Source organism: Acanthaster planci, linkage group LG01 (assembly GCF_054643075.1).
Source record: "Acanthaster planci isolate LZ-2023a linkage group LG01, COTS_SCS, whole genome shotgun sequence".
NCBI classification, from domain to species: Eukaryota; Metazoa; Echinodermata; class Asteroidea; order Valvatida; family Acanthasteridae; genus Acanthaster; species Acanthaster planci.
Genome location: NC_141777.1, coordinates 7,719,121 through 7,735,770, shown reverse-complemented (window position 1 = coordinate 7,735,770; position 16,650 = coordinate 7,719,121). Strand labels below are relative to the sequence as shown.

Sequence of the window (16,650 nt, the reverse complement as noted above, 5' to 3'; positions counted from 1 at the left end):
GGATATCACCTTATTCGAAGAAAGCCGTGTGCCCGGGAATCTTCCCCATTTCAAAGTTTATACTTGTGATTCTGGAGCCTGGCAGTATCAAGCAGGGCTCCAAGGCTTCGATCTTTTTCAAAACAATGAAATGTGCTCCTGAAGTGACTAGATATATTCTGTGCAAAAGTGAATGGAAAAACAGACCCATCTCCTTCTCTGCATCTCTTTTCTGTCTGGTATCAAGTTCTATCCGCTCCGAGCAGGAACAAAAGAAGGTGTGTTTTGAAACGAATTTGACCTTCGTTTGGTACGCACTCACTGCATAGGCACCCAAGTTTGACATGGGGAACACTGAGTACGCGCAATGAATTTAGTCTAGAATGCATTGTCTTCTGCACGCGTGCAAGAACCCGGTTGGAAAACTTAGCACCGTCTGTCTTTCTATCACTGGTGAGGGTGCACTTCGGCTCAGGGTGGATTAAATTGCCAGAAAACTATGGTCACTGTGCGAAGTAAAAGCCTGCTGGCTACATCCATGTTTGTGCACAAACCTAGGGTAAACTCAAATGTACAGCTTTTACGTCAATGTTTGCAGTGTAAAATGATGCGTCAACAAAACCGACATGCCAAAAACCTAAAACACACAATCAGTATATGAGCATAATTTGTTCTGTGTACACAGGACAAACACGTAGGCAGTGTAATGCAGAGGAATTTTGCTGGGGTTGTTTAATATTCTGTACTTATGGCAAAAACGTTACTTGTGTATGTGGAAGTTGCATGTGGCATTCGGAATTTGTTACACAAACAAGGGCGTGATTCAATATGTCTTTGTTCAGGAGGCATCAAAAACAGGAATGACAAGTTAGCACTCTTGTTATTTAATATTGCTCGATGGATTGGCACCAGCTCGCAGCTGATGGCCAAGGGTAACCCGTAGTTCTCATCCACCTGCACACTTCTGCTACGACCACCCCTAAATTTGCCCAAAGCCAACACTGTACGGCAAATACTGTCCTTCTCTGTATACACACAAAAAACTGGAACAACAACAGCAGCAGCATGAGATTATTCATACAAAACAAATAAGAATGGTGCAAAAGCCACCAACTGGTTTGGAAGGGTTCTTAGTCACGTCTGTGTGATTATAATTACCACTTCTGGATGCGTCCTGTTTGGAAGACGAGCAGCAGACTGATAGAAAACATCCTCTGTTTCCCGAATCTGTGTCTTCAAAAGGTCCAGGTGGTTTGCCAGAGCAGGAGAACTCCCTTCATCTTGGAGGTCATTCAATTCCTTCTCCAAATATTTCAACTTTTTCCAGAGTTCCACCTGCATCCGTAAAAAAGGACACCAATATTCCTTTGACAAATATGACTCAGGAAGTCTTCTTTTAGAATAAATTCAAAAATAGGAGTTTTTAACCAATGGAATACCTTTATATACCTACATGTAAAAACCCCAGTGTTGGTCTCCAAGCTAAATACTTGCTCTTGAAACTCATGGGAAAAATGTTTCATGCTCATCAAATTTCAACTCAAGATAAAAAGTGAACTTTCTATGAAAGATCTGCTTAAAACCCTAACCAAACTGAACCCAACAAGGTTATGCAGGATTCCAATGGTCCCTTGGGTTAGGGCCAAGTTTCTTCCCCCTGCTCCTTTTCTGTGGCTCAATGTAATTATTGGGCCCTGGTGTCTATATGGCTGTTCACAATGGGACTAGAGTGTGGTTCTAGATTGAGATACAAAGTGGCCAGGTCTTGGGTCAGGGGGGGAACAAAGTGGAATATTTTCTGAAAAAGACTCTCCCAATTTTTTCATCAGTAAAACAATCCTGATTACTTCCTCGATAAGGTAGTTACACCGTTTCTAAACTGCTGTTGCTTTTAACTAACTTAACTGGGAACTAATCTCGGAGGAGAAGGAGGGGGAGGGGACAAATCTACCCTTCCCCACCCCCCTTCCAACTGGATATGTTGGAAGGGGGGTGATATACCCACTGGAATGTCCCAAGCCTTCCAAGTTCTGTGATGCTCCTAAATGCTCACCACTTCGTGCACGTCAGCATCTCCCTTTCGACGGCGGATGTTCTCAGCAATCTTTTCTACATTGTCACAGATGTCGTCCATGTCCAGTTCAGGTCTCAAATCCTCCGTATAAACCCAGTCGCTCATCCGGAGGGCCGACGAGGAATGGAGAGACTTCTTGAAGTGACGGTCGACGCATCTAGGCTGACAGGCAGACCGCCCCGTGTCCTGAAACTTTGACAGCAGGATTGGAAGACCCTGGGATGAAAACCTCCGTGACTGCCCGACCAACCAGGTGCTGAGGGCTTGTAAGGAACACTGAGTGAGAAACCTCTTTGCCATCTTTGGTAAGGACTGTTGAAGAGAGAAACAGTACAACAGTAAAAGCACCTGCCAATTCTCAACACCAACAAAACATTTTCCGTATTGCCAATCATCATGGACGACTGGCTACTACACGACTGCAGTTCCAGTAACTTGGACTGTATTAATTGCCTTTTTTAACATTTGGACATGGACGGGCGAGATCTGCTATCGCCCGACCATGTCCAAATGTTAAAAAAGGCAATTTGTAGAGTCCAAGTTACTCGGAGTAGCACGACTGGCAGATCAACTTATTCTCGAGGTCAGCATGATGTCACTATGGACTTTTAACATGCGGCAAAGGGGCAAATTTGGAAAGAGTTCCATGTACTGACAACACTCATTTCCCTTAAAATGTTATAACAACCAAGGATAGAAAGTGATAATACATATACTTGTAATTCTATATTGTATGTCATAAAACGTGGAATTTAGGTGAGAAAATTTTGAAGCATTTACTAAGAAAACACTTAGGTTTATTCAGACAAGTCTCATTAGGTTTGTGCAATGGGGCATCAAATGTTGTCTTTATCAAGGAACTTGTCGCAAATTTACCCTTTGTGCTATTCCATAATGTAGGCCTACAGAAGTTCCCAGATGTCCAACTGTGAGAAAAGGTCTATGACTAGTTTATGAGTGACGTCGGACCCCAAACTCTGGGATTACAAGGTCACGAGGACAGGGCCTACACATACAGGTCAGTTGTGATTTTCGGCTCTTTCGCTTTTACAATCAAACGTTCCTTTTTACGAAATGTTTTCTAAAAGTATTTACTGTAAATGTGTACTTTAAACAACAAAACCACACTGCGAGTGTGTGGAAAAGAAAGTCACGAGTTCATGGAGGCCGCCATATTAAGTATGAAACCTAACCCTTTTTTATCGAAACCCACTGCACTCCTAACATTGAAAGCGCGTCAACTCTGAGGATCTGACTATTTCGCACATGCTTGTCACGGACTGGTGAACCGTATCGGACTGTTGCTAGCATTGTTTGGCTACGACTTCGATGCTATTGCATTGAATGAGTGAGTTGTAGTCGTAAAAAGTTGCTGATTACGCCTAGTATGGTAAACGGCTTCTCCACCTGATCCTCTCAGCTCTTGGCAGTGTGACTCAGCATATGGGCTCGTCACTGTGTTCGACAATCCACACTTTCCTACATTCCACCTTTAGATCGCGTAACGTTAGGCCTATGTTTCGCCTTTTCTAGCAATACAAACTAATGCTTGTCAAGTTGTCTTCATTGAAGACAGTGATTTGGCCCTCAGCCAAGTAATTAAACCTCAGCCTCAGCTCATCAGATTTTCAAGTTGTAGGCCTAACAATATAGACCTAGGCCTGCCATCCAGAGTATTCATTGCCATGGCAACCGAACAGAATCTTGACCTCTCACAGTTTCTCATCCCAAATGATGTTCCGATCGTGCCTCTGGAATGCACAAAAGCTTTCCAGGATCTTACGCCACAGGAGAAAAAGTATGCCCACTATTTGGCCAAAGCCTCATGGAGCGGGGGACTAATTTGCCTGTTTCAGACCTCACCCGAGTCACCAGTCATCTTCCTCCTACTGCTGAAGCTGTTTAAGGCGGAGCCTGTGAGTGCCTTGAAGGAGAAGGCATTGAATGCTGGTCTCAGTGAGAATGAGTTTCAGGTGATGTATCAATTTGCCACTCAGTTTAGGCCTACCATGAGTAACCCCAGCCCTAAATGTTTAGTCCACGTATCAGGAAATTTGTGATGCCATCATGCTATTTATAGGGATGGAGTTACTTATGGTGATAATATCCTGTTTAATAACATGGGAGGTTAACTTTTGTGAAAACAGGGCAGGAGTTGTGTGTGATTTTTAGGGAAATTATGATTAGTCATAAAATTGACTAAACTAAATTACACTGTGAGTAACTAATTGTCCCTTTTTCGTTAACAAGAAAAAAGCAATTAACATTGTTGAAAAGAATGCTTACATGTAGCTGGTTTGAGGCTGTGGAAAATTGGTTTGGGATACCATTAAAACATTTAAAGATTTAGAGGTGTCCAAAAGTCAAGTACATGTATCTCCACAATAGCATTGTGTTCTGAAGCATGGCTGGGGTCTAGATTGTAGGTAGTGCATGACAAAGGGGTAACAAGGGTGGAAAATTTCATTTGTTTTATTGAAACTTATTTATTTTTTATTTTATCTTGAATTTTTTTTTAATGACATGGAACTTTTAGAGTTTGCAGTTTGAATATGTAAAAAGATAAAGGGAGGTATTTTCAAGAGTGGTCAAAAAAGAAATTAATGTGAAAATTTTGTGTGATTATCTTGAATCTGACTAGATCTGTTTTTCCGAGAAGACGCCATTACTGGGGGGCATTAGACGCATGCATGCTTTAAGTGTTGGCAGGTGTGTATTTTGACAAGTCGAGACACTCTGATGGGTTCTCTAAACCTTGGGCATTACATGTGCATACCAGTTGAACGTGGCACCATTACAACATCGGAATCTGACTGTCAAATTAGTCTGTCTGACTTGACTGGAAGCACCCCCTCATCGGTTGAAAAGAGCTGTATTGGTCAGGAGTTTTCACTTTGTTGGCAGTGATCCAACCGTGAGCATTTCCTAGTTGTTCATGAACCAGCGAAGTTCAGTTCTGACCAAAGGAGCCTCCGTTGCTTAGAAAATGGTGCCCTCTCTTGGTCCTGCTCAAGGCCCACAGGCCATTTACTTTTCATATTTCTTCCCATCCCACAGGCATTTCTGACTTACTCTGCTGCGTTCTTTCACAACTTGGGCAACTACAAGTCCTTTGGTGACACCAAGTTCATCCCAGATCTGCCAAAGGTAGTTTTAAGGGAGAAAAAATCATTCCCCCCTCTCAAGAGGGTACAAGGTTGAACACTGGGACTGATGTGTTCAATTTGCCAGAATCTATTTTTCTTAAGGAATTGGCTTTTAGAAGAAGGAACTTTACAGACGAAAGCTGCGTGCAATGTATGTCATGAAGTTTTTAGGAGATTGCCAACATAAAACTGGTTACCGATAGTTCTGTTCATAATTGCAGGCACAGAGTTCTGGAAGACATGGCTTTTGTTCAATTATTTTCCCCTAGCCCATCATTGAATGTAAATAATAAAAACCAGGCTCTCCAATGGCGAAACCAATTTTTGACAAAGCAGAATTGTTTTATTTGTGGAGAAGTACGCGTACAGCAGTTGAAGTTGTCCTCAACACACTTGTGGACATTTTGTGTTGATGGGAGACATCAGAGTAATGTTTTTCTAGTAATTTTTGGCATTATAACGTGCACAGGAGAAGTTGCTTAGTCTAATCAAGGTCAGCGCGGCCTATTCATCGGACCCGTCCCATCTTGACAAGTTGATCTCCCTCTGTGGGGATGTGATCTTCTCTCTGGCTAAGAAGGAGCAGCAGATGGGTCTGGGAGATGATGTAAGTTGTAGGGGATTCCCCTAAGAGTTAGTACTTGTGTTGTGGTCAAGATTCCTTATGACCATTACAAAGCCCAACGAGACCTCCAGTCTGAAGTCAAGTCACAAGCCATTCAAATGGACTCCTAGAAAAGTATTCATTTGTCACTGGTCAACCTGTTACAGGTCTTGTGCCCGGTCTTATGACCAAGCAGAAGTCCGCAGAACTGTTTGGCACCAGTTAAACCTTTAGTCCCTGTTGCTGATCGGTCAACTCAAGCAACTACAATTGGTCATTATCCTGTACAGGACAGATTTTGCTGCACACATGGTTTGTACCCAGCTCTGGTATTCCATAGCCTGTTTATTTGCAGTTGTGTTTCAAGACAATATTCCACCAGAAAAATGTTTTCACCATCCCGGTACATCTAATCCTGTCTGCCAGTCGCATTACACAGGCTAAACAGCACGTTATTGGTTCCTCATTCTCCCAATTTACCCTGGATCATCTCTTACACTAATACTTTTCCAAAAGAATAGACATGCCCATACAGATTTTGATTGTACATGTGCAGACTGTTAAAAACAAGCAAAACTCCCCCCCAAACAAAACAAAATGCAATACCATCTCATCATCCCAGCAAGTTCACATTATTGCCTTAGCTAACTGTCAGTCTAATACAGAGCCTAGTACAATGTAGTCAGAACTTGCCGACCCCAGTTCATGCTGTAAAACATTATGGCTGCAATAAAGATTCTTTGAGAGTTATGGTATGCATGCAACATGGTCCACGCTCATCTTAAACATGTGAGATTTCTCATGCGCTACAAAAGCCTGTCAAGTGCACAGAATGTCGTGAACTGTGCTGTATCTTTTAATACTTGCACTTTTCTATGTTGATACATTGGTGAGACACTTTCTAAAAGATTTTAGATTACACCCTGTTTTCAAGCGGAATCGTAATGTTTATTTCAGCTCCAATTCTATGTAATGCTAACCTCAGCATATTCCATGTACTAATTTTATATTTTACAGGGCATATCGACTTATTTCTCTTGCAACTGTACCATGGCTGATGCAGAACTGGCCAAGAGATTCATGTTGGAAAAGGTAATTGGTTGTCGTGTTAGTGTCCATGTAGCACCCGTAGTACTTATATCTTCAGTGTTGTCATTTTTACAATAATTATTTCTTGGTGAAAGTGATGCATATTGAACAAATTGCCCCAAAAGTTTACTCAATCAGAATTTTGCCCAAGGTATGGTTAATCATGAAAGTTGGAGCTGTAGTTGGGAATACCATTGACACCCACTGCCAGGCTTGACATGGGGTAGATTACCGGCTGGGGGGGGGACACATCACAAGAACAATAGAGTATTTTGATGCTGATGGTTTTGCCAATGGGAGGAGCTGATCACCAGGGAGGCTAGCCCCCTCATCCCTGCCCCTTGGCAACAGGCCTGCAGCCATGGATATCACTGGCTGTAGCGACTGCTGCCACGTGCTGTACCGGTAGATGGACGTGACCATGTGTAAGCACATGGTTTAACATTAACCCCCTGTGGCAGTTTGACTGGAAATCCTGCTCAAGGCATTGCTGGATCCAGTGGGCGGTGGTCAACAAGGCATTGCGAGATCCAATGGTCGGGGGGTCAGCAGGGGCCATAGCCTCCCTCCCCCCAAAAAGGAGGGGGGGCAGAGATTTCTGTTTTTGAAATATAATAACTTTTGGGGAGACAACGTTACTTCAGTTACGAAAGCCTTGAAGAAGCCCCCAAATTGAATCTCAACTCTCAGAAAGGCCATAAAAAGTAACGTAACGAACGGATAAAGTTGTGTAATTGAATTTCCTAATCACTTTCCGTCTGAATGGAAATGAGACTCAATGAATCAGTCGGCTGGTAAACAGACTCCACGTAATTGAAATTGATTAACTTTGGATATGTCAAACTTGTAGGCCTGTCTGTTTAAATGTACGTCATCATAGAGTTGAATTGGTAGAGTCCTGCAGCCGATTTCATGAGACGAGGTGTAACTTCGAACCCCGCGTAAGCCTTGCACCACAAATTTATGCCGTAGCTGCGCATTATACTTACGTTTGATTTCACGAAAAATTGCATAGATGAGCCACGTTAAATCATTACATTTCTTGGACGAGGACAAAAACATCTTTTACGACGGCTCTTCTTTTCCAATATAAAAGCAGTCAGAAACGGTCGTCGAATCACATCCACCGCTAGTTTGAAAAAGTTTTCGTCTTTTCTTCGTCGGAACCGGACAAAAAGTTTTGCAGTTTTCTTACAGCCAAACAAGTTTGTCATTACCTTCTGGAATAAAGTTGTTCGTTTCTCATGTAATCCTTGATAAGTTCAGCAATGATGAGGACCCGATAAGCAAGTCAAATCATTCATTTTTGCTTCGTTTGGCGCAACTTACACCGCCTAAAATGACCGCGTATGTTACGCCACAATTTGTTGCACAAGTCGCGCGGATGTACGCAGTGCGTACGTTTTGTGAAATCGGTCTTAATTTGTTGCACAACTTACGCAATAAAATGTGGCGTAAGTAAGGTTATGCCATTGCGCAAAGTTTTGTGAAATCCTCTGCTGGTTGAGTGTAGTTGCAGGGTGTGATCACTCTTTCTTTTGTCTATCTTTGGTCTGTTTGTGATTACAGAAAATTGATGCATACAATACTCGTCTCTTCAAGTCCAACGATGGTGATGGAAAAGTTACTTACGAAATTCGGTTGGCATCTGCTCAGACTGGTGAGTCAATTTTGACAGAAAAAAAGAAGCCCCCCCAACAGTTCCAAAAGAGAAACTTCTGGCTTAAAAGTTTATATGCCATGAACACCTGCTTACTACTGTCAGGTTACTTTGGAACATAACTTAGTAAAGTGAGATTTTATTTATTTTTTTTTTAATTAATATCCCTTGCCAACCATTACACTATCAAGATTTAGTCATCAGTAAGAGCGGGAATCTGTATTTAGTAAATAATAAATACCCAAGGAAACTTTTTCAAAGACTTTAAATGTGCCTCTTGCTTCCTTTGTTAATTCGGTCGTTTTACCGGCATTGTTCATGTTAAAATGATGATCACTTGATCATCTGCTAGTAATTGATTAACTTAGCCGTCAAGGCTACAGCAACAAAATAGTCTTATCCAACCAAATCTGTGACCCTTGTGATCATTGTATTCAGGTACATCTGACATGGAGAGTTTGAAACTTGGTACCTATGACTTTGAAGATGTCAGGGTGAGTGTCACTAGGGGTGATTACGCACCACTGATGAAGATGTCAGCAGACAATCTGCTGAAAGCTGCGGTAAGTCCCCTTGAATATGTCATGAGTGACCACAAAACAATTTCGCAGAGAATTAGTATTTCTGGTAATAAAGTCGTGGAATTCTCAAAAGTGTCCTAGGCACCACAGCTCTCCAGCCTGAACAATGCTGCAGGGAGGGGGGAGGACAATGAAGGAATATTTAGTTTTGGGCGGGAACAGGGAAGGAAAACCTTGGATAAATATTCCATGGAAACAGTACAGAATCAGCTAGGGGTTTGCAGCAAAGAAAGATTGATACATGAAGCTTAGATGAGATTTCCCCTGTTCCACGCTGACTTCCCCAGCAGTTTGTGTGATTCTGTAGTTGAATTGAATTACTAGTGGTAAGAGACGCCACCGCAAACATCCACATTGTCCATTCCCAGAGTTTCCCTTCAGCAAGTTGTTGGAGCGTAACCACTTCATAAGAGGCATTCATGTTTGTGCTTAAGCTTGTACTTTGGGGCTTAGAAATCTTGGAACCATTATGCCTACTGATGACTGCACTACTCGGTTACTTTTGTGGAAGTTGCCCGTAGGGGCAGGAAAATGTCAAATTCACATTTTTCTTAGATCACATTGTGCCAACGATCAAAGGTTTGCCTTGTGAATTGCATTTTCTGGCATCACTGCATGCAGGAGAATGGGGCCAATGAACACGAGGTGAAGATGCTGAAGCTGTACGCCAGCAGCTTCACCACCGGACTGCTGCAGGATCACATGGATGGATCGCGAAGCTGGATCAAAGACAAAGGACCCATCGTGGAACAGTAAGCTCACCAGGAGAGGAGTGCCCAGATATCTTGCCTGTCCAATCCTGTGTGCTGTAGTTGACAGTTGCTAATTTGTGCTTGACTGGGGTTTAACGTGTTTTAAAGGTTTGCTTGGTGGACGTAGCACTGCGACAAAGCTTAGTAGAAGCACCATGCGAAATCAAAACACTGCCCCGGAAACTTGAGTAATTCCGCTTGGTAGCAGCAGCATGTGGAGGAGTATCCATCCGTTTTATAGATAATATTGAGGTCTTCTAGATTGCCATTTATTACAGGATGGCTGGTAGAATTGAAAAGAAAAGAAGTGTCACTCACTTGCTTTTGCGTCTTGTCGTTGCAGTTACATTGGCTTCATCGAGACCTACAGAGATCCCTTTGGCATGCGTGGTGAGTGGGAAGGTAAGACATTGATGCCATCAGAATTCCATACTTCAAATTGAGACTAGTCTAAGAAGATACTATCACAGCGGTAGCAGAGCCTGCACGGGCATCTCACTTGTGAGCCTGTTGAGGCACGTAAGCCACAGTGCCCTACACTAGTTGGAGAACCATTAAATGTGCACCTGTGACTTGCAGAATGGGATACCAGAGCCTGCACTGTTAGTATTTTAATAGAATGATTACCCTGAACTGCCTCACCAACAAATGACAAAATTCAGGTCAAGTGTAGCAATGTAATCTATGAATATAAATTCCAGAAATGGCACCATATGATGTCATCACAAAAATGTAAACCAGTTCTCAGGAGGGATTTTTGATTTGCCTCTTTACGGATTTGTGCTCGATTCCCATCTACGCAGGCTTTGTGGCCATCGTCAACAAGGAGATGAGTGCCAAGTTCGGCAAGCTGGTGGAGAACGCCGAGACGTTCCTGCCCCTCCTTCCTTGGCCCAGGGACTATGAGAAGGATGTCTTTCTCAAGCCTGACTTCACCTCTCTGGAGGTCCTAAGCTATGCCTCCAGTGGCATCCCTGCAGGCATCAACATCCCAAACTGTATGTACGAGTGATGGAGTTTTTCCTTTTTAAGTAATGACTAGCCAGTGCCATTGGATGTCTCAACACAAGGAGGCAGTCTGCATAGACAGGGACAGCTGGTAGCCACTTGGCTGAAACCGCCCAAAGCACCCTGAGTCATTGTCAGTGGACTTAGATACATGGTAGTCCACGATTTGCTTTGTACGCACACCCGTATAGACCCACATTCACCGAAACTGGTATCCTTGTGGAGCCAATACTTCCTTCTCCTGTACTAAAACATTCGGGTGTAAAATGCCGCTTTACATTTGTTGGCGGGTTATTATCACAACATAAGTGTTGAACAATAGATGCTATGGGGACCAGCAATGTTACGGGGGACATACTTGTCGCCACAACTCATTTCTGACTTTCCTAACTAAAGAAATTGTCGCCTTAAACATGATGAAGGCCTGAGCACTTGTGCTCGCTGGGATTTGAGGACTACACGCGTATGGAAAAAGAGATGGTAATGGGGACAAACAAATGTAGCCCGTACCTAACTGAATATCCACAGAGCCATGAATGTAGTGGAAATAATTGAAAGATATGGGGGCTGTCATTTCATTTGAACTGCTGCGATATTAAAATATCAAACTTTGTAATGAATTATTTAATTAACAATTTCTTCACTTGGCATATGTAGTTAGAATGTGTTTCCAATTTCTCTTTGCAGTGCTTAGTATTTTCTAAAGATATATTTCAAATCTTTTGCTGTTTTATCCTTTAGATGATGACATTCGTCAGAACGAGGGGTTTAAGAATGTGTCTCTAGGCAATGTCCTGTCGGCGCACACCAAAGACCAGAAGATTACCTTCCTGACGGAGGCTGATAAGGTAGGTCTTAGTTATAAACACTCGCGATGTGAATGAAACTCTCTAAAGCTGATATGGTCCAAATTCTGAAGTTCTAATGAAGTCATTCGTTAATTATCTAATCATCTAGTCATTATGTTAATTCATATAACGTTAGGCTAACTTTAGGAGCGGGTTAATGAAATGTTCCTCTTGCCCACTCAGAAAGTTTGGATTGTCTCCTACTTTTATAATAGAGTCTGTGAAAATGAAAGTGTCCCTCCACATCTGGTCAGTCACTAAACATCACTTCGTCTCTCTGCTTCTGATTTGCTTGACCATGCCTACAAATGTTATTATGCCAATGGAAGTGGCAGCATCGTGGAATCACATGTGGAACCATGCTGCAGACTTTATTAAAACCACCATTAAAACCACTGTAAATACGATCAACTCGCTTTCATTTTTGAATCAGTGGAAACATCAATGACTGTGCCACTATTCCACATTATCAACATTATAGTGATTATCATGAAAGAAAATTTGCCCAGCCTCCTCTGTTATTTTTAAACGTGTTTATTTTGTTAATTATCCATAGTCGTTTTCCACTACTCAACTTTGTCTCGGTCCCAGGCTTATAACCTGTCCATGAGTGTAAGCCTACAGCATTCAGATTAAATTCAATCTTATTTGAGGTTCCTGTGGCATTATCAATCTCACTTTCAATCGAAGAACCTCAAAGTCAGGCGTTAAAAAACAGACAAAACCTGAAACCGAGACCAAGTTGAGTATTGGAAAATGGCTCTTATATTTCCTATCTTTCCCTTCTACAGGAGCTGTATGGTCGTCTGAAGGGACCGTCCTTTGAAGTACAGGTTGGCCTGCATGAGCTGCTGGGCCATGGAAGTGGGAAACTCTTCACACAGGATGAGAAACAGAACTTCAACTTTGACACTGAGAATGTCAAACACACAGAGACAGGAGACAAGGTTAGTTAACGAATCACAAGCAAAACAAGAGAGCGTTACACAGAGGAGGCGAACGCAGTTAAAGGAGCAGTAGGACATCACAGTAGACCGAATCATTTCTCAAAATGTTTGGGTAGCGTCATTTTTAAAGGGTAGCAGGTATGATTTCTATTGTAGATACACTTGTTCTACAACTTTTTACTCTTCAGTGATGAAAATTAAATGTACATGTCGGTTAGATGCGTTGAAAAGTGCAATTTGGAATCATTCCAAAATTGTCCATGCTTTCCTAGGGCATTGTTGCTTTGATGTCTTGCAGAAAAGTCCCGGTTCAGTACACAGGTTTTTCTCTTCATATTGTGAACCGAGAATTCACCCATTAAAGATATTTCTGAGAAAGGGTTGCTCACGGGTTTATTGCTGTGTGCTTGAACAACAATGAATACCAATGAAAAGAAAAATCAAGCCAGCAAAGTATTTGTAAAAGTCAGAAGTTGTGCACAAACCAATGATCTTTTCTTCCTGCAATGACATCACAGTTTTGATCATGAATGTGGAAATCCTCATTGGTATAAAACCACAAAGGGGGAAAAATATCCCTTTGAGTTAGTGGCAAAAATTTAAAATGAGGTTGATGGAGACTCAGAGTTGTGCTGTGAAGGGTTTGCATTATAATATTCATTGCAGTGACCCTTCAACTTCAAATAAGTTGCCCTCACTGATTTGGTTCATCTTCGTTATGGATAATTGCAAATCAGGGGCTTATAAACGGCTGTGTTTCTTTGGACCCATTAGATCAAGAGCTGGTATCTATCTAGTGACACCTACGACAGTAAGTTTCCTGTCATTGGCTCTTCGTATGAGGAGTGTCGTGCCGAGTGCGTTGGCCTGTACCTATGCCTCTGTAGGGAAATACTCAAGTAAGTCTGAAGCATTGGAAATGGCATATAGAAATGCTTGATATTTTGTAGGTTGTGGATGAGTTTGTTCCGATCTGAATTGTGTAAGTTTAAAGTAAAAGTTTGTCATCATGGAGAGTTAATCAAGATTTTCTTTGAGGCAAAACAGGTTGATGTGCCTTGCCCTGTTGCAGGAAAGAGAAATGTGATACCGCACATTCAGAAGCCTCATAAGTAGAAACCCACATTCTTACACACACAAAACACAAAACATGATGTGCACTTGACCAAAACAACATTGAAGACTGATGAATCCTTGTGGTATTGTGCTTTACAAATATCGTTTGGCAAACTCTGTAAACAGATGTTGATTTTTTTTTTCACACAAGACCACAGGCAGCAGCTTTTTATTTGTGTGAATTACTTGTCTTACAACATTGTAGAATCTTCGGTCACGAAGGCAGTGCTGCTGATGACATCATCTACATCAACTGGCTAAACATGGTCAGGGCAGGGCTTCTAGCATTGGAGTTCTACACCCCTGAGACTCAGACCTGGAGGCAGGTAGGTCATTCCACTTTGCGAGTCCGAACAAGAGATGGCTTGTTTTAATACACCAACAATGTGCCTTTTGTGGGAAAACATTGCATCCAAAATGCGCAGGTTTATTCACATTTAGCAAAGGGTGCCCTGACCACATACAACATATTCTTTGCCTGTGAGCCAAGTTGAAATTGTTCCCACCAGCCTGGCTCTACCTTACCAGTGAGGGGGTGCTCCCAGTCAGTGCAAATTAAGTCAATCAAACCATCCTTGAAAGGCTGCAGTCCTAAACAGTAGGGCACTTGATTGACATCTATAATAAAAGTACCGTCTGTAATTTTTCATTTGTGGACTATGTTTGGTTGAGGCAAGAAAAGTCATCAAATTCTAAAGAAGAGTTTGATGACTTCAGATTTTTTATGTTCTTGTTCATACCTGATTCTTTTCTATTAGGCTCACATGCAAGCTCGCTACGTCATCCTGCGCGTGCTGCTAGAGGCAGGCCAGGGGCTAGTCACCATTGAACAGGGAACCGGTGAGGACGGATGCCCAGACGTGACTGTACTTCTGGATAGGCTGAAGATAGAGACAGTCGGCAAAGAAGCTATAGGCAACTTCCTCAGGAAACTGCAGGTATTGTGGGATTAATTCTGTCTGTGTTGTATCCCATGCATTACAAGTTTTGTGTCTTTACTCGACATTTGAATATCATTGTACGAATCGATGACAGCTCTGAATTATGATGCGCCTCCTTTCTACCCCTCCTGTAGGTCTTTAAATCAACCGGTGACTACGAGAGTGCCAAAATCATGTATAATGCGTACTCGGCAGTCCAGGACGACACAGCGGAGCGATTCCTGTCATTAAGACAGGTGGTCTTATCAAGGAAACTACCGCGTAGGATGTTTGTCCAGGTGAACACCACTGCAGAAAGAGGTAGGAGCTTCAGCAGCAATTTCTTGTCAAGATGCGGGGGAGGGGGGATGTCTTGGGGAGTGATGAAGATAAACTCTTGGTGGCACTGTACAGTTGGCCACATATAACGTACCTTTCAGCTTTTTCGGGATTTGTTCTCTTGAACAGCCCACTCAGGAAGCCAGTGTGTAAAGGTGGTTTGGCTTATGTGCACTAATGTTCTTACTTAAAGTGCCAACTGCACATGACCACTTTTCATCTTAATGAGCACAAAAAATTAGTCTCCGCAGCTTGAGTGCATGGCAGCAGTGGCACTCCTGTCTTTTATGTATGCTTGACTCGTTCTTTTTTTCATCCAGGTTGGATGCTGTCACGTGCCACATTTCAGAACATACCTCTCACTTCTCCATTTTGTCACCTGTTTTTCCTTTTTTGTGATGAATCAGAGGGTGCCATTGTCCTCCATGAGTACGAGTCAACCGCAGCTGGCATCATCCAGTCTTTTGTGGAACGCTACCCAGGGGCTGAGTACGAGCAAATCGTCAAGGACCTGTGGGACAAGGACAGGCAGCATTTCTACTAGATTTCCCCTGGGGCCAGAAGGAAGAAAGAGGCAGGGTGTAACCAGGAATTGATGGCACAAATGTAAACAAGGATATTAAGGACTTGTCTAGTCATACTTAACTGTGCACATTTTGGAGAAGTGTCCCTTGGACTTTGAAAAATGTTCACATGGCACTGACCACCGAAATCAGTGAATACACTTTTTTCCCTTTTTAGTACTCCAGTTTATGGGGGCTAAAATTCTTTCCTCATGAAAACATCTAAAAGACGTGAGATGTGAACCTATTCAGTGCTGTTACCGTTCATGAAGCGGATAACATTTGGCGCCTCATACATGTAATAATTTGCAATATGTTTTTCCCATTAGATCGGCCACATTCATATTAATGATGACTTTATTCATGGACATGTCCAAAGAATACAATGGAGCATGGAGAGCCATATATAGCCCCCTCTGCCCCTTTGAATTCAGGTCCGAGCAGAGGTCCGAGATGTCTGATGCAGCTAGGTAAAGTCACAACACTTATTTCACTCTTCAGCAAAACTTTTTTAAAACTAAGGTTTGCCAAACCTGGGAGTCTTCATTTGCTCTTGACAGAAAAAAAGTCTTCTGTATCAGCCACATTACTGTGTCTTTATGTACTGATCATAATCAAATGATCATTATTTTGAATATCATGCACAAACTGCATGTTAAATGCCTGAAATATCTGCTGTAGCTCTTCTTTTGGTATAATGTCATTCAAAGGTTACTCATTTAATACTCTAAATGCATTCAGGGAATAAAGATTTGGTTTTAGAATACCTGTTGTTTAATTTAGCTTCTCAAGAATCATCAAAAGACGGAGTACATGTGCACACTGAAGTAATGCATAACTTAAAACAATGAGGGAATATTTTTGTGCAACCCAAGATAATTATCATGAATAATAAAGCATTTGCTCCACAATAAATCAGCGTGGCAGTTAACTGAATGTGAAAGGAGTGTGAATCTGAAGAAGTTTGTCAGAGTGGCCTTAGTCTTGGTTTCAAGACCTCCACATTCCTCTTGTGCAGCGATTC

At 42.2% G+C, this 16,650-nt stretch overlaps 2 protein-coding genes across 5 annotated transcripts in view; one reads left to right on the top strand and one right to left on the bottom strand.

Moving 5' to 3' along the window:
- The window catches only part of LOC110979283 (serine--tRNA ligase, mitochondrial-like), a 22,297-nt gene extending 6,798 nt beyond the window's left edge, over window positions 1–15,499 (bottom strand). Inside the window, exons 1-3 of one of the 4 annotated variants that reach the window (XM_087133959.1) lie at window positions 15,420–15,499; window positions 2,033–2,365; window positions 1,138–1,314 (exon numbers count right to left, since the gene is read on the bottom strand). In XM_087133959.1, coding sequence (XP_086990085.1) covers window positions 1,138–1,314; window positions 2,033–2,353 — 498 coding nt within the window. In that variant the 5' untranslated portion in view covers window positions 2,354–2,365; window positions 15,420–15,499. Of the gene's footprint in view, window positions 1–1,137; window positions 1,315–2,032; window positions 2,366–2,929; window positions 3,235–15,419 lie in introns of those variants that run through there. The other 3 variants (XM_022234942.2, XM_022234941.2, XM_022234943.2) reach the window with 3 other exon arrangements.
- dpp3 (dipeptidyl peptidase 3) lies at window positions 3,327–16,569 on the top strand. The gene is made up of 16 exons (XM_022234940.2): window positions 3,327–4,026; window positions 5,111–5,200; window positions 5,669–5,806; window positions 6,821–6,895; window positions 8,462–8,552; window positions 8,991–9,115; window positions 9,755–9,885; window positions 10,229–10,287; window positions 10,689–10,883; window positions 11,635–11,741; window positions 12,533–12,688; window positions 13,463–13,587; window positions 14,010–14,130; window positions 14,563–14,742; window positions 14,880–15,045; window positions 15,471–16,569. The coding sequence occupies exons 1-16, from the start codon at window positions 3,739–3,741 to the stop codon at window positions 15,605–15,607; spliced, it is 2,184 nt and encodes a 727-aa protein (XP_022090632.2). The 5' UTR covers window positions 3,327–3,738; the 3' UTR covers window positions 15,608–16,569.
- Window positions 16,570–16,650: the final 81 nt, after the last annotated feature.